This window comes from Apus apus, chromosome 7 (genome assembly GCF_020740795.1).
Source record: "Apus apus isolate bApuApu2 chromosome 7, bApuApu2.pri.cur, whole genome shotgun sequence".
In the NCBI taxonomy this organism is placed as follows: domain Eukaryota; kingdom Metazoa; phylum Chordata; class Aves; order Apodiformes; family Apodidae; genus Apus; species Apus apus.
The window spans coordinates 16,455,434-16,479,644 of NC_067288.1; the positions used below are offsets into that span (position 1 = coordinate 16,455,434).

At 39.3% G+C, this 24,211-nt stretch overlaps 1 protein-coding gene across 1 annotated transcript in view; it reads left to right on the top strand.

Moving 5' to 3' along the window:
* The window catches only part of COL24A1 (collagen type XXIV alpha 1 chain), a 135,789-nt gene that overhangs the window by 9,082 nt on the left and 102,496 nt on the right, over positions 1–24,211 (top strand). The window contains exons 3-7 of the mRNA XM_051625609.1: positions 3,430–4,730; positions 9,633–9,686; positions 13,014–13,067; positions 17,212–17,265; positions 18,679–18,732. Of these exons, the coding sequence (XP_051481569.1) occupies positions 3,430–4,730; positions 9,633–9,686; positions 13,014–13,067; positions 17,212–17,265; positions 18,679–18,732 (1,517 nt within the window). The remainder of the gene's footprint in view (positions 1–3,429; positions 4,731–9,632; positions 9,687–13,013; positions 13,068–17,211; positions 17,266–18,678; positions 18,733–24,211) is intronic.

Genomic DNA, 24,211 nt, shown 5'->3' on the forward strand with positions numbered 1-24,211 from the left:
CTTTCCCTTCTCCATACTGGTAAAGGGAAAGTGGGTAATTTGTATACTAGGATTGCTGAAATGGAGAGAGCACCCCAAATATCCTGCCTTTGAAGTAATCATTAGCATGGAGGAATGCAGAAAATGAACAAGAGATGCTAAAGAAAATATGGGTGTAGATCAATTGAATAGCTAAATCCCCTCATTACTGCCCAGTTCCTATTTTTTATGCCATGAAGGTCAGAAGATTTTTTGCTGAAGCTCATGTTAGGCTTTTCCTCCCCTAATGATGGAGTAAGCTTGTGAATTTTTCAAGTCCTCCTAGAAGGTAGAAGGAAAGCATTTGACATCAAAATCCTGAAACAACTTTTCCTTCAAGAAGATGAGCCATCAAAGTTTTGGGGACTAATGGGTTGAGTGAACAGTAAGTGAAGACAGATGTTGTGCAGACATGGGTAAACAAAGAAAACTGACTACTGATAGGTAAAGAAAATAGTGTTTTTCATGCTGAGAGGAGGAGTTGAGAGGGCTGTCTGCTCCCAAAACCCTGTGTACTGCCAAGAGCTGCTGAAAGCCTTAAAATAAAATAAAACATATTGGACCAGAAATGAAACAACTGGCCAAAAAAGCTTGGGACAGCCTGTTGGCTTGATGGTGGGTGGACAGGCAGCAAGTCAGCAAGGAATAATTAATTGATTCTTAATATTTTGCTGCCATTTTTAATACAGCATTTCTTTGTGTTTTGCTTTCTCAAAACCTGTCATTGTTCATAGAAATCTGTTTGCAGGACATGGATAATGTATATTCTTAACATGCTCTCAGATGTATTTTCCATTTTAATAACTTTGAAACAATGTGCTGTTTTCAAATCAGAACTGCCAAAACCCTGGCAATTTTGCCTGCAGTTTGAGATTTAGTAGCAAGTGTCATTTTGAAATTGACTGGTTTAAGCCAGTTTAAGTTTAGGTTTTTTGCATTTTACTTGAGTTTAGAATACTTCGGACAGGTCACATGAATTGGTATTGTTAAATACAAATACATAATTACAAATATTTAAAAATACCAGTACTTGCCAAATCTTTCAGGTTAGGATGTGATATTTAGGCCCAATATTAGGTTAGATTCTTAGCTGTTCTCTGTGCAGTCAGCTGGCCCAGCTACTGCACAGAAATGCTGGAGTGGTATCTCCAGCCTTGCAGTGTTATTTACATGTTGTACACCTCTGAATTGCCCAGAGCTCAGGACTCATGTTTCTTCTTACCTGTCACAAGGGAAATACAAGTACAGCTTTCTCCTCCATGACTACATGCAGACCACGCAGGGCTGGGGTCCTGGGAAAGGGCTGTAGCTCATTAGCAGTTGCATTGTGCTTCGAATCTCTTCTGTAACCTGACCTCTGTTATCAGTTTGACAGATAAAAATACAGCCATAGTAAATTAATTGCTCTGAGGCAAAACATCTTGAGAAATTAGTGTACACATGACTTTCTGCAAAAATATGCTTTCACCATACCTCTGTCTCCCCTGGCTACCTGCCAGGATAATCTTGGCGCATCCATGAATCTCAAATGTGACTAGAAACACTACAAGGTGTGTAATTAATTTTCAAGATGTTCAGGTTGATGCTTTTGGTTCCAATTTATAAACCACTCTCAAGCAAATGTCAGGCTCTTTCCATAATTTACCAGTGAAACTAAGCCAACATCTGTCTATTCTTAAAGTTTGCTATGCATACGTTCAGTAAACAGAGAAAGGGAAGACTAGGAAAGGAGACCTTTTTTCCACTAAGAGAGTGAACATCCATTTGTTTCATTTGCTCTTTTCTCTTAGTATAGTAGTGAATCCTTAACTTTTCTTGGCTACTCCATATTTTTGTTATGCTATTTAATAGTATTATTTACTTAATAGAAGCTCAACATGCATAGTAAAAGTGCGCTCAGCTAAATGCCATGGGAAGTGCTGATCTCTTCCCAGTCAGGCTTATTAGGTCAGTGCAACTGTTAGATGCTGCTAGTAATTTTTAACGTAGGTAGTTCACTGAAGCTTAGGTCCAGCCAGTTGTTCCAGTTCGGGGAAAAATATTATATTGTAAAATATTATATTGCTTCTTTGTAATGCTGTTTATGAAAACTACAATGTTCAGTTTCCCTTTGCACAGAAAATCAGAAAATTTAGGGACGTTGAATGCATCTGTGTTTCTACCTATTAGGTGAAGATGTTTAGCTAGGCAAAAGCTGGAGATACTGTAAGGTTCAGGCTAAGGAAAGAGCTAAAGCACAAAGCTCACATTATATAAAACCCTAGAGAGTCCAACAATGAGAACACCTTTACCCATTCCACTCTGTAGAAGATCTATTCAGACTTCTTTATGCAAAGGTCAAGTCTATAGGACATGAATCAGTCGGACAGCTGGTTTCTCTGTCGTCTTAATGTCCACTGCTGTCTCCTGCTGTGGAGTGCACTCTTAATTGTGTGTCTTGCCTGGGTAGCTGCAGCCTGGCATTTGCTGGAAGGACAGATGAGCCAGAAGATGAGTGCAGTGCGCCTTTGGTCCTGACATTTCTCTTCTTTCCTTGCTCCTCAACACTGCTGCTTCTGCAGAGTTCACCTCCTCCCTGAAAAGCAAACTGTGTGGAGGGAAAGGAGGTGGTGGCACTCTTTGTTTTCTTCTAGTCTGACTGACTTTGGCACAGATACATACAATCAAGGATGATCCCGCAGGGAATATAATTCCCTTTGAAGCCAACTCCATAATGGCACAGGGCCTTGCTTGGCAGGAGAAAAGCTCCCTGCTGGAAGTACAGCAGTTCTTCCTGGGTACCAGTTGCGTTACCTCTGCAGCATGTAGTAGCTACTTGGCAAGGTTTACTTTTGTATTTTGCTTTGAACCAGTGACTATCCTTTTGTGCTCCACTGAAGTGTTACTGTGTTACAAATAGCTTGTCCCTTCAAAACAAAGCAAGGATCCCCCCAGAAACTTTCATTTAAACTTTTCTGACAAAGAGGAAAAGCATGGATTTATTGCGGAAGTTTTTTGCAGAAGAAAAAGTTAAAGTTAAAAAAAAATATCTGCTCAAGGAGTAGGCAGGATTAACCAAATAAGGAACTAAACAATTGTGTTTACTAACTTCTGTGTAAATGTTGAAGATGGTAAATGAGGATACTTCAGTTTCACAAATGAGCTAAGTTACAATGGCCATTACATGGACCTTTCTGTGTGTTTTTATTCTTTTCTTAAACATGGAAGTTTTGTTTTGGCTTTAGTTATTTGTTTGATTTATGTGAAAGACCTGTGTGCCTTACGCTAGGGATTTGGTGGCCTTGATGTGTGCAGTGTATATGCTCTGGGAAGTACAGATTGTTAAGATGCTGTGTGTACATTTATTTACATGGATCTGAATTTATGAGCTTGTAAATGAAATCAACAATGTGCCTTTATTTCTTTTTACAGCAATAGATGTTCTTCATCAACTAGGCCTTGTGAAAGATGTTCAACAGCCCTTGGAGACAACGGTGCCCTCAGCATCACCTCTATTACCTCAGGGTGTTCGCCTGACTGTATCAGGAGTTGTACTAGCTGGGGATGCACATATTGAGTCCCCCATCACTCAAGTCATACCATCAAACCTGGGGCATCAGTTCACCATATTAGTTGGGTTGTACTCATACAGCGTAAATAATGCTTTCCTTTTCAGTATTAGGAGTAAAAATAGACTGCAGTTTGGTGTCCAGTTGCTACCGAGAAAGGTAGTGGTGTACACTGGAGGGAAGCAGTCTGTCTACTTTGATTATAGTGTCCACAATGAGCAGTGGCATTCATTTGCCATTGGCATCAGAGACAAGACTGTCTTGTTATTTGCTGAGTGTGGGAAGAAGTGCTATAGGAGGGAAATACTTTCTGAAGTGGAGACATTTGATTTGGATGGTTTATTTACCCTGGGAAGGATGAACTCTCACTCTGTCAGCTTTGAAGGAGTTATATGTCAGCTAGATATTATTCCCTCTGCAGAAGCCTCTGCAAACTATTGTAAATATGTGAAACAGCAGTGTCGCCAGGCTGAAACGTATCGATCTCTGCTAGGAGCTCCACATGTGTCAGATGGGCTGGATGTTTCTTCAAAGATGATGACTAATGAGAAAAAACTGTCAAAAGGTATCTCAGCTTATAGAAGGGAAGAAACATCCAACTTTCTGGTTACCAGTGTTGCTCAGATTCACTTTCTATCAGAACACTTTGAGTCAAGAAATGTCTCTGAGTCAGAGTTTCTAGAGGCCACACCTCTGTTGCTGGAAGCATGGCCTGTAACAGAAGTCCAGGAGAAGGTCAATCTGCCTTTTCATCAGAAGGAGATGAACAAAAAAAGAAGCATTAAAACCCCCGCAGGATCATATCCAAATGCTTTAGGTAATACCACAGAAGATGCAGGCAGACAAAGTGAGCCTTCTCTGATCTTCCCTGTGAAACAGAGTGAAACTGAAAGCAAGAGAATGGATGAAGCAAAATGGCATTTAGATGAACCAAGCAAAAAGCAGCAAATCCTCAACACAACCCTGTATGGTTTGCCTGCTGACCTCTCTCTGGATAACGACCTCAGTCCAATGCAGGAAGGTGCATTTGATGCTGATGAGACTTATCACATGGAAAACAGTTATGACATCCGTATTGATAATTATGCTTATGACTATGAAGATCTTGACAAAATGTTTGAAATGGGAAGTGTCAGAGGTCTGAAGGGGGAAACAGGACCTCCTGTAAGTTATCTTTACTACTCTTTTTTACTATAATGCAGCATCACATAGTTAACAGAGGCTTTGAAATAAACCTCCCAATGCATTCCAAAGCTGCAACTGCAGCTTCTCCTGGCTCTACTGAACAAATGTTTGTCTGCCTTAAGTGTGTCTCTTTTCCACGTGTAATTCTGGTTTAAGTGTCATATATTTTTATTTACTGGCAGAATATAAAGATATTCAAGACTTTCACATTCTGCTGAAGTGGTAGGCAACCCAGACTTCTTTAAAATTTGAAATGCAGCCCGATGTTTGTAACTGCTAGTTATGGAGACTGCTTAGCTAATAAAAATACAGGATAAAGTCATACAATACAAATGTAGACACTGATCCATGAAAAGAACAACCAGGCTGTTTGGAAGACTGACATAGATTTCTTAGTTGAGCAATGCTATCAAAATTCATAAATGTAGAAAGTGACCAGTGATAGAATCTAGACTGGGAAAGCCATTTGTAACCCAAGGGTAGGGGGTCATGCAACCTCCATGAAAAATTATTTTTAGAACAGCCTTACAAGATTTTGTGGCATTTTTCAGTTCATAGGGTAAGGGATCCTGATAACAATTGTAAATGCACAGTAGTGCTTTTAATAGAAACCTGTTTGTCCTTTCTTACTGTGTACACAAGGCTCAAACTTAATATATAAAAATGGGAGCAATATATATGAAGCTACAGACAAGAAAGAACAGCAGTTCCTGCTTCGCCTGAGACATATGATAGTGCTTGTTTGAGTTTTTAGTTTAAATTTTTAAACTGTAGCATGGAGTAGATAATTCCACTAGACCTCTGTGAGCACTAATTTGGCTGGAAGGGACAGCAGCAGCCACTGAGAGAGGCAAAGCTAAAAGCACTGTGCTGCCAAAGAGGTTGATGCCAGAGGGAGGAGAGGCCCCTGCAAGGCTCTTCCACACAAGCTTTTGTAAAGAGTTGTGCTCCATTGAGGTTGTATGGCACAGTACCTGCCAGTTGTTGGCCTCAGACTTGAAGGGGGGGTCTTGGTTTGCTTTCTCAGTCTAGAACACCCATGTAGAGAAGACCAGAGATAATTCAGCTTTCATCTGTGTTGCTCTAACATTTAAATACATAAATACAGAGTCTTATCACAGGGGAGTCTAAAAAGCAACACTGAGGAACTTGCAAAGTTCCCTTGCAGCAAAAAATCCTGGTGAGGCATGAAACTCCTGGGTTTTTTTGGGTTTTCAACACAGAAATGTTCATTCTATCAGACTTGACAGGCAAGAACTTGCTTTTATTGGTTTGTAAACTCCTCAGCTTCATTTTAGCTTTTAATCATCTACTAGAATTGATTCTTGCCTTGTATAATTAGTCTCCTTGTATTTTATGATCCCAGAGAAGTGGAATTCACCCACTGCTGCAAGCAGGGTGCCAGAATTCAGCTTTCATTTCTGGATATCATATAGAAAAGGGCACCCATTTCATCAAATCTATTAAGACTCTGATTAAAATTCTTGCAGTTTCAATGACCAAAGTCCCCTACAAAGATACAAGGTGAGTTTAACCTGGAACAGTGTGGTCTCCTGAACCACTAGTTTAGGGGGAAACTGCTCCATTTATCTGATGAACCACTCCTTTTTGTGTTGGCACTGTATAAAGATAAAATAAATCCTGTGTGTATTTCAAACTGTTTAACTTTCAAACTTATATCCTCATTGCATAGTCCTAAGGCAGTTTGCAGTAACATGATACCTAGTCCCTCACTGGTAGAAGGAGGGGTCGATGTGAGTTGAACTCATTTAGGTTAGTTGCTGGCAGGTAATTGCATCTGCAGGCCTATCTGCACAGGATTTGGCTTCCTCTGAGACATGAGCTAGGAGTTAGTTTTCTCTATTAGAAAAGCTTTCTGGATTAGGAAGACAGTCAGCCAGGAGAAACAACAGTAGAAGACCAAAAGGTGGTGTTACTTGGGCTATCCTGTCGGTAGGAGAAGCATTCTGGAGATGTTGTCAGGAGGAACTGGAAATGCAAGCCTTACATTAGGCAGAATTGAGTCCTGGATGAGATGCTTGGATTCCAGCCAAGAAGTGTGAGGGTGAAAACCTTGAAAGAGGGCAGACGTTCTAAATCTGGTGCTAAGTAAACAGCAGTAAGTGTAGCATCAGCAGATATTTTACTCTTTGCTTATTTCTCAGTGGAACAAAGTTGTTAGATGAGGCTCACTCTAAGCCACAGGGGGCACGTTGGGCAGTTAATCACTTTGATGCATTTTAGCTCTGCAGGTAACACTCATGAATAGCCACCCTGGCATCGGCTTGCAACACCTACCCAGAATGAGAAATTTATTTCAGTATCTGTTGATTCAGATAGAAACTTGAGATTATTGCTGTTTTATTTTTAGTAGCAAAAAGGTAACGTCTTAAATATTGAAACATTTATTTTTAATTCACCTGAAACTGATGTAATTTCCTGTCTTCTTCACAACAATATTGAAAGGCTTTAATGCATAACCCAAAGCCATATATATATGTGTGTGTGTATATATATTCCTCTGATGTTGATGATGTTTCTTTGGCTGCTGTGGAAATTCTTGGCTGAGAAAGGGAAAGACTTCCACAGCTGTAAAGAAAAGAGGTTAATCATACACAAGTGACTACCTGCTTCAGGGCACTTGGAAAGGTTTGTGTGCAGGTTGGTTTTTTTATCATTTCCAGTGAAATGCAAGGGAAGCAAGAAGAAAAAAATAGGTGGACATTCATGTTTGGTAGGATCCCTGTCACTCAGTGATGAAACTGATGTCTGTATGAAGCAATATGCTTTAAAAAGGTAGAAAAAGCATTCTTAGTAGTAGGTAGAAGAATTTTGAGTGACAGAATTAGAATGCTAGTTAGTCTAAAACTGATAGGATGAAACTTGGTGCAATAGTAGAGAAATTAAAAGTACAAATAGCGGATGGAGGAGTGAATGGTTAGAGAGTCAGATGAGGATGGTAGAGTGACATTTCAATGCTTTAGAGAATAAATACATCTTATTACTGTGATGCTTGATAAGTTACCAGGATTGGTGAGTATCAGAGGCAGGCTGTCTTTCTACTGGCTTGGGTATGCTGAGGCTGCAGTTTGGACAAGTGTTCTTGGTTTTGGATTCTGAGCTTTAAAAAGGTTGTAGATAGACTGGAAAGATTGCAGGTTACAGTAAAAATGGCACAGTTGTAGAAAATAAGATTCTGAGCAAAGACCAAAACAAAATTGTGTTTAGTACTGATAGTAAGGGACAAATGCTACAGTTCTGCAAAGGATGAGTTAATAAAGACACTTGTTTGCCTGTTCACAGAAAGTATGGCGAGACAGAGTAGGAAATTTTAGGTGAGATATAAGGAGAACATGGATAATCAGAGTGATACCTGTACAACATTGGGGTTAGAAATGGAATGCTTCCTGTTACCTCTGGCTTAGGGCAGGTTTAAAACACATGCATCCACAGAAGAGCTTCAGTATCTTAGAGAACGTTGTGAAAGTTCACCACTTCATTCATGCCAATGACCCTTGAAAAGGTAGTGAGTTTCTCTGGGAGAGCAGCATCTAGTTTTATTATTTCAGGATTAAGCCGTGATTGGTTACAGCTTGAGTTTTTCCTCTCAGTAGCTAAATGAAATGTTTGCAATTTCTAAGCATAGTAAGTTGTTGTAACTTTTTTAAGGTATACATTATCTGTTTTGAGCAAACTGCTCTCTTATTAAATGACTTACATTTGTATCTGTAATATTTACACAAAGTGCAAAAATGCACAAATGCAAAAAACCACAGTAACACTTTTAATTGCTTCAGGTTTGTTTAATGACTGCTTGCAGCAGTTGGAGGAAAAGCTGTACAAACAGATGACTAATTCCTTGTTTGGAGAGACTGGCTTACTCTCAGAAGCTGACTTCTGTAGCTTATGTGGATGCCTAAGAGGCATAAACAGTTTCTTAGTATAGAAACAATCATGCTGATTTGAAGTTGTAGTTGCTTTCACAGGTTGCAGAAGCACATAGGGTGGAGTAACTTCTTAAAACCAGTCAGAAGAGCATTTCCAGGAAGACCTGCATGTGCTTGACTAGGTGTACTGTCAGCAGAGAAGTTGCTGGAGTTGCGGGGAGGAATCTAAGCTGGAGGTTAAAGAGTAACAGACTCTGATTAGGGAGAGTCCTTGTTAATATTTTGATCAAGTGCCCATCTTCCCTTGCAGTGGGTGTTCTTGGCTTCTGTTAAAGCTGGGACTTACTGTGCTAGCAAGTAGATCAGAGCTGAATTCACTCTGAAGAACAGTCCATGCTTCCTTAGGACTCAAGTGTGACAGATGAAACAAAATATAAAATAGTGCAGATTTTAGTCTAGAGGTCTTATTTATATTTGAGTGCAATGAAGTAAACCCAGGGGTTTTGAATGTGGACAGCAATTGCATGCAGAGAAGGAAGGATTTCTTTGGTCAAAACAACTAAATGTGCAATGCCCAGTATTCTTATAGTGACTAATCTAATTTATTTGTAAAAGATACATCTGGTTATATACTAGCATTTTTTAAAATCTGCTTTTTTTCTTTTAAAAGGAGTGATATTCATGATATACAAGGGTAAACATGCTGCCAGTTATTCTTACGAGAAGCTTTTAATAGGAATTTTAATAGTAATTTATCCACTTCTATTTTCTTCTATGTCATGTCTGTTCTATGAGGTGGTAAGGTAGTTACCCCTAACTTTTCTGAAATTGAGCTGGATTAAAAACACACACACTTGTAGTATTTGAATTGGTTTTCAAGACGAGAAGGCTTGCACAAGCAGAAAGTAATCCGTTAGAACTGGCCTGATTCAGACTTGTGATACTGTCCTTGTCCTGGTTTTTAGCCTCTATTGTTTTCATTTTCTATCATCAGGGTCCTCCAGGTCCTCCAGGTTTACCTGGTCCATCAGGAAAGAGAGGTCCTCGGGTGAGTAAAACAGCTATGTTCTTCTGTAGCTCCAGGCAACTCACTGATAACCAACTGAAGTTTGCATCATTTTGTTTTTCTCAAGTTTATTTACATTCTTGGTGATTATCAAAGTGCATGATTGTAATATTTGGCAGATAGGTTGAAGTAAGGCAAAGCAAACAGTTTTTTTCTGCTGTGAGCCTCTAGCACAGTTAATTACGTTCGCGGGTGTGTACACAGCATTGTTACATTTGTACCTAACTTCTGCTGTTTGTAATTTTAACTTTTAGTTTTTCTATGCTTCTCCCATCTGCTGCAATCTAAGGTCATTTTGTTTTGGAGGGGGAGGGAGCAGTGTGCCCAGGGCTATGGAGGGGCAGGCCGTGGGTACAAAATTAACCACTGCAAGGCCCGGGAGGGGGAAGAAGACCATTTGAAAAAAATCTGGTTTTTAGTCTCTTGTGGTTCAGCAGTTTAGCAAAAGATGTAACAGATATCTGGGTAATTTGCCAAAGAATGGACTAATGTAGCAACCATGGATTTCTTTTGTGTGACTGGGTGCACTACACCGTGAGCAGGGACATCAGCCTTGCCCTGTGCCAGGGGACAGAGCACAGGCTTTGCTGCCATGAGTAGAAACCTGTGTCCCAGCTGCCAAGAGCATAGAAGAAGCCTGTGCCACTGCAAGGACTAGTTGATGGGGCAAGAGAGGGTAAATACTCTGTGGTGAATCTCTGCTTGCACAATTATGTACAAAAAGATGCTTTAGGAGTCCCTGGGGTCATAGTTGACTTGAAGACTTTAAGGGGAAGGGCAGCTGGAGGGAACGGGTTAGCTTCTGTTGTGTAGATTTCAGGCCATGGTGTTTGGGGATGTAAATGGTTATGGATGGCATGTGCTCATCTAGGCAAACTGCAAGTGAGAGATAAAGGGGAGTAGTTTACATGAAGGCTCAGCAGACGTGTGGGAGGAGTTTCGACTCAGCCTTTGAGGAACGTTTAAATAAGCTGCTCCACAATAGCATGTTGAACACCGTATGCCTTGTTGGCTTTTGGAACTTTGGCTGGCTGGATAGGAAAGTGCACAGGTCACGGGCTGAAAACTGAATGGGTGCTTTAGAGCAGCTGCAGATAGGGTAGTGGTCAAGATGCATTTAAAAGTATAAAATGAAAAACATTCTAATCCATATCTTTCTGGCTTCTTGGGTCTTTTTTTTTTTTTTTCCCAAACTACCCTTTCTACATTAAGAGTTGACAGTTTCTGCAACTCTGCTTTTTATGTTGCAAGGTGCTGCTGTTGAGGTTGCTTCTTTCATCTCAGGCAGGATTCCACTAACACAGGTAGATCCTCAGAAATGAGAAGTTGTCTTGTGTTTGAAGGAGGCTACCCATATGTTTAAAGCTGTGCCTGGTGCTAAGATTTATATCTTGCTCAGTTTTTTGTGGTGTGGGGTTTTTTTGTGTTTTGTTTTTTTTTTTTTGTTTTGTTTTGGTTTTGTGGTTATTTTGTTTTCTGCAGGTCTTTTTGTGGAGTACTTAAGAGCACACTGCCTTACTGTAGGAGTTTTCTGATTAATTACTGAGTAGTGCGTCCTTTCTGAGAGGAAACAGCTTACAATAGGGGGCCTGAAAAATCATGGAGATGTTAAAAATTAATATTTACCAGAAGTTCTGAGTTTAAAATACATACTTATATGGACCTAGAAATCTTATAAAATTGTTTTATCAAAGAAATAATGTTTTTAAATGCCAGTGCTCTTTAGATTGAACAATACTAACAAATTCAAGCAACTACAGCTAGTGAAGATACATGGAATGACAGTGGAGTTTTTTGAGCCAAAAGGCATATAAAAACCTGTTGATGTGTCCACATCTACCAGTCAGCCCTGTGACTTCAGTCTGCCTTCATGTGAGCTGACATTTTTGATCCCAAAATGTGATTTGAGGTGTTGAAGCAGCAGAGTGCAGAGGCCCATTGCCCAGGCCTTCTTCAGATCCTAACAGAAATTGACATGGATGCTTTGGGCATGGTATCAGTGCCTGATTAATGGTTAGAGATTTCTGTTTAAAACTGGTTTTGATCTCAGAGAAGTTCACATCTGACAGTTAAGGTATTCTACATGTTGCAACTTCTTCTGAGATTTTTCAATAATGATTTCAGCAATCTCAGAATTATTCAGTGATGAGATTAAATTCTCTCAGTGTCTCTCTTTTCACAAGGATACTTTTGCACTTCTGTGTTGCAGTACTTTGCCCTGAGATAATATTTCGAGGAGCCAGTCTAGGAGTCACTTCAGCTACATTGGCACTTTCTGTGTTTCCTTTCTCCTAAAATCCCTGAGGGCACTTCCGAAGTTGCCCGTGTGCAAATTAATCTCTCTAACCCACATGGGATTAGCATTTCTGTGGAGTTATGGTGACATAGTCATTAGTGAGAGGGAGCATTTGGTAGTTACAGTTCTCACTGTTACTGGAAGGTGTAAGTGGCAAATTCAGTCTCATGTGAGGGAAAGACAAACACTTAATTTTTTGTAGGACCACTAAATATATGAGAAAGCTGAAAAGGATTCTTGTTTTTTGTATTTTGATTAATTGGTTGAGTGACATTTTGGCCTTAGTGAATTCAACAAAAGCTGCTTTGCCATCTTACCAGGAATAGGTTTTCACCAGTTTGGTCCTTCAGTGTTTGGAAGATGAACAGCTGCTGACAGCTGTTGGCAAATATTTTCCCTGATGTGCAGTTTGCCAAGGAGTGAGGATTGCTGAGTGTATTTCAGGAACAGAAACTTATCCTGGAAGGTGTAGATAGTCCTGGTAACCTACTCTGCTCCTGGAATGGTTTAAGTCCATATCTTCTAGTAACAGGTCCATTTTCTACACTGTGGGAGAATCGGGTTGGTGAAGAGTTTTTGTCTGTGATTTATTTAGAGAAGGTAGAATACATTGCTGTGAGACATCTTTTAAGTCAGTGGGAACTGATCCACTTTCTTCTCTTTGCAATGTAATGGGTACCTCAGAATGTGATTTTTCTGATTTTTATCCCATGCCTCCAAGTTTTGTAGCTGGAGAGCAACATTACAGTGACTGTGCAAAACACCTGTTAAGAACTACTTGGGAAGACAACAGAAACTGAGATTTTTAAAAGAAAGACAAGTACTCAACTTCACTTTTAATTTTTTAAGATGTACATATTTTATTTCTCGAGAATACCAACCAGTGCTTCTAAAAGCAACTATGATGCAGTAAAATGATTCTCTGCAAACTGTTCACACTTGTTCCGTGGAGTACTGAGTAATCCTACTATTTTTTTTTGTTTGTTGTTGTGTTTTGTTTTGGTTTTTTATAGGGTATTCCAGGACCACATGGTAATCCAGGTTTGCCGGGGTTGCCAGGTCCAAAGGTGAGTTAAATTATGCGTGTTCTGTGTAAATACATTAGCTTGTTAATCACTTTAAAAAGCTGCAGAACTGTTTCCTGTAGCAGAAGCAACTGGCCTTTTTTGTTTTACAGATGGAGACTGTTACTATAAACATATTTTAACTAAATGTAATCAATTAAATTGAACTTCAAATCAAAACAAAACAGCGGTTTATTCAGGGGGAAATAAAACCCTGTGTGTGCAGAATGATAACCTGGAAACTGCTGTTAATGCGGATAGTCTGTGCTTCGCAAAAGATTCCTGTGAATCAGCTCAGCCTCTTTGATAAACTGTAATTTAATGAGAATAAAGAGTTAATTGCTGTAAACTTTGGCTTTGCTTTAAAAAAAAAAAAAGAAAAATAGGCTGTAATTCTTTAATAATTCCTCCCTTTTTTGTCAGTGCCCAACTTTTCACATTTAAATATTCTAGTATTTCAAACATTATCACTTGATTAATATGCTAGAATAATTTTCTGAAGATTTATGAATGTGATATTTGAAACCAAAGCAAAAATAATAGACTGGAAGCTCAAATGAAATCCTTCCAATTTGTGTAACACAGGCATTTTAAATAGATTTGACAGATTTGTGCAGTTGCAGAATGCCTTCAACTCATATTTGGTTTGAACAATTTGATAGATATGTTAGGAAAAAACCAGCAGCAATCATTTGTTTTAGTATGATTCCTAATGGCAGGAATCTGACCTGTCATGACAGATGTTAAAAACTGCTTGAGGACATAAAAAGAAATTTATTAAAGCTTTCAGTGTCAAACACTGTAAAATCAAGTGACTTTATGCTGTGTTTATGCTTTTATTATTATCTAGTTCTATAGGAACAGTTAGAGATTCATAATTAATTTTTACAATATTTATGTTGACTGTATAATAGAATAGATTGCTAGTTACTCCTAGGGTTTGTTTTAGAACGTATTTTTCCCCTCCACTGGATCCTAATTCTGATCAATTCTGTAGCTGTCTCCATGATTTTAAGAATAGAAGGAATTCTATATATGTATATGTACCTATATATATATTATTACTAGGTGCTTAGTGGTCTCTTTAATTTCTGTTAGACTATAAATTATCTCTTCAATGCAAGTATCTTCTGAAACATAAACAAAAATTAACCATGCACTCACCAAGTTTTGACCATGAAGATCCAGTGGACCGATACCAACCATATAAGCTGAAATGAAACACACTGACCATGTACGCTGAAACGAAACACCCTGTTGTTTGATCTTACAGCATCCCAGATGAATTGCAACAATTTTCTGGCATTTGCAGAATTTTATTCTGCCTTTGAGATGTGTGTTCTTCCCTCCTGTGCTGAGGCATCCTTTCATGCATTTGCTTTTGAAGCATGGAAAAATATTAGGTTATACCCTTACAGGACAGTATCCATCCAGAGTGTGTGCTAGCAGCTCGTGGCAATAGCAGATATCCTCAGCATTTAATTCCCAATAATCACTTGATGGGTATTTTTAGAGTAATCTAAAAGTATTCAAGAGGTTTGGCTGTATTCCTGCCTTTCTGAAAAATGAATTAGTTTATTTTATCCTCACATCTGTGGTGGTGTGTTGTTAATCCACAACTGAAGGCCATGCATAACTGTGGCTGTTTGGTTTTTAGTTTAAAAATAATTATAATTAATTATGCTTATAAGGGAAAGGAAAGGTGATGTGTAAGTTATCAGAAGGCCTGTGTTTTAATTAACCAAAAGCTGATCACAATTTTATCACAATGCTTAGTTTAATGTGTGTGGGTTGGAGAAAGGAAGCAGACGACAGATCGGAGTTGTTCAAGGAATATAACTATTTGTCTTCCAAAAGATAAATCAGCTGGAAAATCCTTGGATAACTCTTGCCACGCTGCAGAGCTGTGTTCTCTGTGACCTGACACATCAATTTAACACAACAGATTCATTCTGCCATATTTCCAGTCTTTAGTATTCAACAAGCTTAGTGTCTCAGGTGGTCTCACAGGTACAAAGCTAACTGCAGAGGGAAGGATAACCCCAGATCCGCAGTGGTCGATGAGCGAGGGGAGGATCAGGCCCCAAGCGGGTCGAGCCCAAGCCCCGTGTGCTGCAGGTGTAACATGGCTGACCACTGGGAAGCCTCGTGTCCCCCTGAGCACCCAGCGTTGCATCTGAGGGTGGGATTGTGCCAGCGATATCTAAATACCTGCTTTTCTCAACTTTCAATCTCTTTCAACGAAGGGCACGTATCCTCTTTAATCTAGTGCTGCTGTGAGGTAACTTTAATAGCAACATTTATTTCCTTGGCTGCATAAGATGTACTTTTGAGTGAGAAGAGTAGATCCTGATGCTTGTTACACCCACTGTTACGCTACAGCTTTACAATCGAGAGCACTGTTGTAGTCTATGCCACTTGTATGAGCAGGTCAGTGAAAATGTTAATGCCCTTTGCGTGCAGCTTTTAGTTATACCAAGGGGTTCCCTATTTCATCCTCAGTTATTGCATTTTCAGTTAATAGTGCATGAATGTGGTCTCAGCCTGTGGCTCTGGGAACTCCCCAGGTGACTGCTGGGTCAGCGTGACGCAGGTCACCCACCGCTGTCTCGGGAGGTGCCTTTTGCCGGTGACTCCTGCTCTAAGGGCAGTGGGTTTGTGGTGGCAGGGCTGCCCGTGGCCGCGGTGCTGCAGGCCCCGCGGCTCCTCAGCAGCCCCGGCTGCGCCTGGCGGGGCAGTGGGGGTTTGTGTGCAATGGGACAGGCAGGTGAGGCAGCGTCCTTCCCTCTCTGCAGCCCAGCCTTGGATGTGGACGGTCATTCCTGGCCAAGAGTGATGAGCTGTCTCATTTGCCTGAGAGTAATTAATAATCGGTCACAACAACCCATGCAACGCTACAGGCTTGGGGAAGAGTGGCTGGAAAGCTGTCCAGCAGAAAAGGATCTGATTGTCCAGCAGAAAGGGGGTCCTGACTGACAGCCAGCTTGATGTGAGCCAGAAGTGCATCCAGGTGGCCAAGAGGGCCAATAAGATCCTCACTTGCTTCAGGAACAGCGTGGCCAGTAGGAGCAGGGAAGTGATTGTGCTCTCGGCACTGGTGAGGCCGCACCTTAAATACTGTGTTCAGTGCTGGGACCCTCACTCTAAAAAGGACATTGAGGTGCTGGAGTGTGTCTGGAGGAGAGCAACCAAGCTGGTGAGTTGTCTAGAGAACAAGTCATATGAGGAGCAGCTGAGGGAACTGGGGTTGTTTAGTCTGAAGAAAAGGAGCCTGAGGAGAAACTTCAACCACCTTTAAGGTAGTTATGGAGGGCAATGTAGTGAAGTGGGTGTTGGCCTCTTTCCCGAAGTAAATAACAACAGGACCAGAGGAAATGGCCTGAAGTTCTGGCAGGGGAAGTTTAGAATGGACATAAAGAAGAATTTCAGTTCTGAAAGGGTGGTCAGGCAGTGGAACAGCCTGCCCAGGGAGGTGGTGGAGTCACCATCCCTGGATGTATTCAAAAGCCATGTATATTTGGTACTTCAGGACATGCTCTGGTGGCCAAGTTTGTGGGGTTTTGTTGTTTGTTTTTTTGTGTGTGTTGATTGTTGGACTTGATGATCTTAGAGGTTCTTTCCAACCATAATGGTTCTGTGATTCTGTAACTGACTAGGGGCTTTTGCTGCATGTTTACAGCTCTATCCTTCCCAGCCATGATGTCTGGGCTACATGGGCCATGTGTGCAGAGCATGGGGAAGCCTGGGCAAGGTTATAATCGATCCAGTAATACAGCCCAATAATTGGGCACAGTGTTCAGTGAACAGGTGGTGTCCTGAAATGATGGAGACATGGGGAGAGTATTTCAGCTGGGATGTCTGCTGTAATCCTGCTTGGATTTGCCAGTTAAGTTCGCTTATCAAAATTTTGGTGATATTATGAAACTTGGAAAATGTAAATCTCATTCCAGTGTGAACTCACAATATTGTATTTTGTTGTTGATTTACTGAAAAAGCTATGAGAAAAAAAAATATCTGTAATAACAAGTACATTTTATATGAACATTCCCCTTCCTTTTGCTATAATAGTTGAAAATAGTTGTTTCCACATATATTATTAACAATTCTCTTCTGTGATTATATTAATGACTTAATTACTCTGTAACAGGGTCCTAAAGGAGACCCAGGATTCTCTCCAGGACAGGCAAAACGTGGGGCAAAGGTAATATTAATTATAGAAACATGTTTTTTCTGTCCCATTCTTCTTGTTGAAATCTTGTTTAATATTCAGACAAGTTATAACAGCACGATGCTTTGTATTTCCTGCAACACTGGTGTATTTTGACACCTAATTACAAGAGACTGACCAGTGTAGACCTGCAGAGACAGATGAGTTACTGAACCAAAGGCAAATAAAAAATTATACTCAAAGCTGAAACTTAAATTCAATATTTTATTTCATTTATAAAAAAATAAAAAAATTAGAAGGGAAGTGCTTTTAGAACAAGGAAAGATAATTCTGTTCACACCCATATTACAAAGTACAGATTGTGATTTTATTTAGTACCTTGCATTAGTCCAGAAAGTTGTGTAAGACAAAATTTGGTGATGACAAGTCCAAACATTATTGCATGTAGTGTTTTATTTAACCACTTTTTAAAACAGATTTTTGATGCTAAGGTTTGTCCTTTTACTTTAGAGCCTTTTCCTGGTAGTTCCTGTTAAGCTGCTTTAGCCAAACCAGTGGTTTGCTGTCTATGCACAAAATATTTGAATATAAATATTAAAAAAGATTCTTCATCAAAATTGTGGGCTTGAAAACTTGTGATTATTTCACTTTTAGATTGCTAATCTTCTGACTACATATGAAACTTCAAAATCAATGTGATAATGCTAAAAATGTAATTGCATGTTTACATTCTCATGTGTTAGTCTATACTGGTTTAGAATATCTTGTATGTTTTATTGAGAGCACTTGCTAGTAGTTCAATTGTGGAGCATTTGTGCAAAGTAGGGAACACTGTAGGACTCCAGGACCACTCTCCATAATGAAGCAAACATTATTATTAAATAACTGAATGAATATAGCCATATGCCACCATAACACCTTTGTCTATGAGTCTCTGGTGTTCTTTTACACTGAGTAGCTTTATGCTATGCTTCAAGCAGCACATAGCATATTGGTGTCCTCATTCTGGGCTGAGGACTGTTGACATAACGGTAACACAAACTATAAACAGTAATAGTTACATCTATATGTTTATTTGACATGAAACCACTTGCTTCTGCGGGAAGACTTACCTCAAGAACTGTATAGCTTCTTCTCTCCCACTTTGGTTGGCTAAAAGAAAATGTTGTAAGGCAGTTAACTTAAGTCTATTCCAGCAATGATTTAGGCATGTTGTGTGATGCAGGAGCATGCATATTGCACCAGGTGGTTGCAGTTGAGGAACTGTTGCCTTTTCAATTTTCTTCCTTAAAAATAAATTAAACATCTATCCCTGATGAAACAATATTAAATACTTCTTCATACCAAATGTCCAAGAATGCAGAAAAGGTAGGAAGTCCTTCATGTTTCTGGGCCAGTGTCGTATTCCAGTGAAACAGAGCAAGTCTGGACTTTGTTGTTTTACAGGGTGATCCAGGCCCCATAGGCTTTCCAGGCCCACCTGGGATCAAAGGCCAGAAGGTAAGATTCTCATAATTTTTGTAATGCTCCTTGGCTCAAATTAATGGCTATCAGGTAGTCAAGAGGCAACAGAAGGGCTTTAGGCCTGCTGTTGGTACTGTCACTATCACTCTGTCAGGCTCCAGGGCAAACAGTGCAAAACCTTCCTTTGCAACAGAATGTAAAACACAGCTGCTTCCCACTGCTTGAACAGAACAGTTACTTGGGAAGATAGGCTTGCTTGTGAAACACAGCCATCTTCAAATCAATTGTATTTAATTTTCAGTAACAGTTTTAAAATGTATTTTCCTGTATTGTGTAGAGTAAGAAAAGCTCCATGGGATCACATGTGTAGTATTTCTAAACTGAATTATTTGCTTTTTCCCAAGTGTGTGCCAGAATTGCTGAAATAAAACTGAGGTGGAATCAGTTCCAATTTTGGGTGCTACATAACGTGATAACATAATGAGACAATCTTAAGAAAATGAGCAGAAAAGACCGAGGGAGTGAATGAGGAAGTGAATATAGTTGATGTGAAAGGAGAGGTAAAATAAGTCCAGTGGCTGCTCTGATTAGTCAGCTGGTAACAAATGGGTGAGGTGGCTAAAATCAGCAAGAAAGCTGGGGGAAAAAGTAATATTGACATGAAGAACTGTCATCAGAGCAGAATTTTGTAGTAGTATGTAGCAATGTAGGCAGCTGTAAATGTCCATCAAAAGGGCAGAATGAAGTGTTAAAAAGGTAGGCCTTGGTAATTTTGGCCTCAATTTTTGACGCAAAGAGAAAGATTATTAATTAAATGCTTGCCCACTAGGAAACAAAATAAAAATGGCATTGGAACTAAAGTTTATATGCAGTGTTATTCCAGTGAAATACCTTTATTCAACATTGTCTTGATCTTAAAGTGCATAAGAATTTAAAAAAAAAAAAACAAACTAGTAATTAATTTCTAGGATTGACCAAAACATAGCCAAAAGGTGTCCAGAAAAGGAAGCAAACACAGAATTAGGACCAAGAGGAGTATGGAAGTTTATTTTGCCAGCCATGTGGTCCACAGTTCTACTAGCTGAGAAAAGACATAGCTGTGACAAGAATTTGCATCCCCCCTGTTTAGAGTTAATGTACAAGCCTGGACACTGATGGCTTTTGTCACCACTGATCTTAGGCCACCTTGAAATTCCCCAAGTATTGTGCTTTCTTATTTAATTAGGTCTATAGTTTTGCTCCAAAAAACAAGTCTGTGTTTTGATTTTTTTATTTTAAAAACAGACTTTTTAGATGGAAAGCAGCTTTTGGTTGTTCTGGATTATGAGACTGACATCTGGGGGCAAGGAAATGAAAATCTTATGGCCATCATGCTCTCTTCCTGCCACAAGAATTCATTCCTTATCAGAGGGTTAGAGACTCTGTGGAGAATCGTGCTCACTTGATCACTGGAAATTTTACTCTCTGTTTCCATGTTGTACACATCAGACACTAACTAGAACCATGTTTAAGGTAACTTCTGCCTGACCTAGACTGTAAGAATGCCAGCTTTTCCACCTGGAAACAGTTAAGCATATTTCACACTTTTTTTTAATGGCAAGTCCACAATTTACTGTGTTTTAAGTAATTGTTCTTTAGTTACTGCTTTTCAATATATGTAAATAAACAAGCTGTTAGCTTATTGTGATTTTTCAAAACATTATGAGCACAAGTAGCTGTAAAGTAGAGCAGCTACATGAAAAAACTGCAGAAAGATGAAGTACTTCCATTTTTGTTTGGTACCCCAGTATTACTGGGAATTTGCTATAATATTGAATAAATAGCATATTTTTATAGACTTTCTCATCCAGATAAAATGGAAAAATAAAAAATCCTACATCTTAGTGCTGCCCCAAATTTTATTTGGTTTTGACAGGTGGCTTGTGTTAACTGAGTCATTTCTAAACTGAGATATTTCATAGTGAATGAAAACTCCAATATTCTTCCAAGTATTTTGAATACTGTAATACAGATTTGTATTAGTTTAATGTAAACTAATTTTTTTCATATTGATGTTTGTCAGTGTTTTCCTGGAAGACCTAGAAATGTGAGGTTTTTTCCTCTATGGAATTCATGATGCATTTGCCATTAGCTGTAGTGGTGGCTTGGAGGAGCTGAAGTGGAGGGTGTGCTGCAGTAGCTGCTGTCCTTCACTGGGCGTGATCGCCCCACGCCAGGGTGGCTGTGACTGTGGAGGAAACTGTTAAACAAGCTTTCTACGTCAAAATTTGCCTGGTTCTAGAATTCCTGTGGAATGTTACTTGTCATTTGTACAAAAACATGTTACAGACGTTTGAGACAAGGGTACAGTTTCTGTCCGCTTTATTTTGACATGAATTACTTTGAGAAGCCATATTCTCTGTGGTTTTGGTTTTTTTCTGAGTATCTGAGATCATGTTAGGAGTGTTTCATGGAAATACTCATCTCAACCCCTCAAAACAAGATTTTTGAAGCCTGAAATGCGTTACAAGGGCACTACATAAATACTGTTTTGGGTTGGAACAAAAAAATTGTGTATTTCTTTATATCAAGCTGAGAATCTATAGGTTTGTGGGTTTTTTTCAGTGAGACAGTGAAGCAAACGTATGTTAATAATCAGGGCTCTGGGAACACATAATTATGATTGACTTTATTTTTCATTACATGCCATGTGTCAAGAGACTGCATCCTTGTGGTTGTGTATGAAATGTGACTGATTTCTCATGGCTGTAACACACAGTACAAGAAGCCAAATGTTGCTCAGGGGAGTGCTCCAGGTTTGTTCTAGCATAAGAACAGAAAATTACATGTTTTTGAAGTGTTTAGAGGACTGTTTCATTCAGGCACTTTTGAAGCAAAGAAGTAATGGCAGGAGATGAGGATTAGTTTGAGGAGAATGTGCAACTGCTCTGGAAACAGCAATCTTGTGAATGGAGCTATCTTGACAGGACCATCTTTGTCAGCACTCAAAACTTCCCTTGTATCAGTCCAGAGGCCCCACACAGCAGTAGCCCCCTCCTTCCTCCTCTGCCCCAAAAGTACTCTTCCACTGTCCAAACAGGCAAGTACTTGCCCCTGCTGGACAGATTCCTGGGGGATAGATTGTCAGCCAAAGGACAGTGCTCCTGGGCATTAGCTTGCCTGGGATACCTTAGAATGACTGCAGTGTCTGCATGGTTGCAGGTACTTTACAATGACATTGGAAAAGCATGGGGTTTTTTAAAGATGGGCTACAATTTTTGGGCTAGCTTTATTCCCTATTTAATATGTGTTAGAGTAAATAATGGGAATCTGGGTCTATAAAATCCTGATAAAACTTGCATGCTAAAGTATAATATGGTGAGACAAATTGAAGGAAAAAAACTTGGTTGCAACCTGAGAAGGGTTCTATATTTCCTTTTGTCTTTGCTTTTGTATCCTATAAAGGGTAAGGCAGACAGATACGTTTCAAATCAGTACCTGTGGTTATGTCAACATTATGCCATCAAGTATTTCAGAGTGGTTTTACAAAAGAGTGCAATTTTCCTTGAGCAGAAGGAAACTTTAACTCTGAGAGAAATTCCTCTACTGAATCTAATGGAGAAAAGGTCGATCTTCTATGTATATACTTCCCCCCACCCCCCCACCCCCCTTGGAGTATATATTAATTCCTGAAGATATTCTGCCTAAGAGATGCTGGTTGAAATCTTAGTTGTGTTAATAAACAAGAGCAAAAAAGATAGCATAGATCTGTGAAGGTAAAGAAACCTGAACAAACCGTTTGTCAAATGAAGAAGTTTTTTCAAAACTTGATGTTATGTAGTGACAACATGGAGCTGATAAGTAAGCATTGCAAGGGCTCTTGTGACAGTGCATGGGAATTTGTTTATATGCTAGACTTACCCCATGCCCAGAATTTTTTTTTCTGACACTTTTCAAAGATCAGTCTCTCTCTGTAGCTGATGATTGTGGCATTAGGTATAATACTTCACCTACTGATTTTTAGAGATGAGAGATTTCTCGGCTGTCTAGAAGATTTGATGTTGTGCCAGATGTATTTTCATAACAAATGCATAGAAATTGGCATGTAGGGTAGGGTGAGGGGTAAGGGTTTCAAGCTGAAAGAAGGTAGATTTAGGTTAGATATTAGGAAGAAATTCTTTACTGTGAGGGTGGTTGAGACACACTGGTTGCCTAGAAGAGTTGTGGGTGCCTCCTTCCTGGAAGTGTTTAAGGCCAGGTTGGATGTGGCTTTGAGCAACCTGGTCTAGTGGAAGCTGTCCCTTCCCACGGCAGGGGATATCTTTAAGGTCCCTTCCAGCCCAAACATTCTATAATTCTGTGATAGAACTTTTAATAAAACACAATGAACACCAGGAAGATGGAAAGACTTGTCTTGAACAGGCCTTGCTGTTATGACTTAACATCTGCATTTTGGTATGTCTGGGTCCCACTGTGCTAGGCATATGGTAGAATTCAGACACTGAAACTTGCTATGAAGTCTTCTGAGTCGTATTGGTTGGTGGTAAAAGATTTTTCTCTCACGCAAACCAAAGTATACATTCAATTTGCTGTGTTTTTTCTAATGTGCTTGAAGTCTGTATTGCTGTAATTGGAAATTTCAAACCTCTCTCTTCCATGTTGAGCTTTTAAATCGGAGCATGAAATCTTCATTAGAAGTTGGGAGGTAGTTAATTTTGTGAATCAGTGCGTGTATTCTTCTTGTTTAATTTTATCATAGCTAAGAAAAAACTGGATTTTATTTATATGGGTGTGCTCAGGGATCCAGACCCAAACTAATAAAAAACCTGAAAATTGTAAAAGGATTAGCTATGTCACAGGCAAGGAAACGCCAATGTAGAAACTTTCTTTGGAATTATATTAATTTTAGCATGGTTTAGCTTCATTGCTGACCAACATTAAGTGAGTTAGAATGAATTAAGGCTGTGTTGAGACTGAATAAAGATACGAACATACTAGTTTAAAATATTAATTCAGAGCATTTTTACTCTGGCAAAAGTAAAATGCTGTTGTGTAGAAACATAAACATCCCTAATAAGTCCTCCTTCTTAATCTCACAGTTTGTTGTGTGCCTTCTTTTAGGACTTTCTGTGCAGAAGGTAATGAGCTAAACTGACCCAGTTCAAATTAAACTGTGATAAACTACTTCTTGAATGTTTCTGTATATAGCAGCTTTTTCTTTCCTTTTCTTCTTGTACAAAAGTAATAAACTACTGAGATCTCTTCTATCAAAGCCTACTCTTTAAGCACAGAGGATAAAATTCTGAAATGGATAAAGCTCATTAAATACCGAGTGGGAAGGGATTGTAAAAGCTATATGGTTTTCTGAGGTACATTTTTAAAAACTAAAGGTGGGTTACTGGCTTATACTGGTCTCTTTAGTTCTGCTTTAGCAATTAAATAAAAAAATTGGTTTTAGGCATGCATTAATATAGTAGATTGGGATATTTTGGGTTAACTGGCTTCTCCAAGATTGCCTCATGTCTGTTTGTGTTAC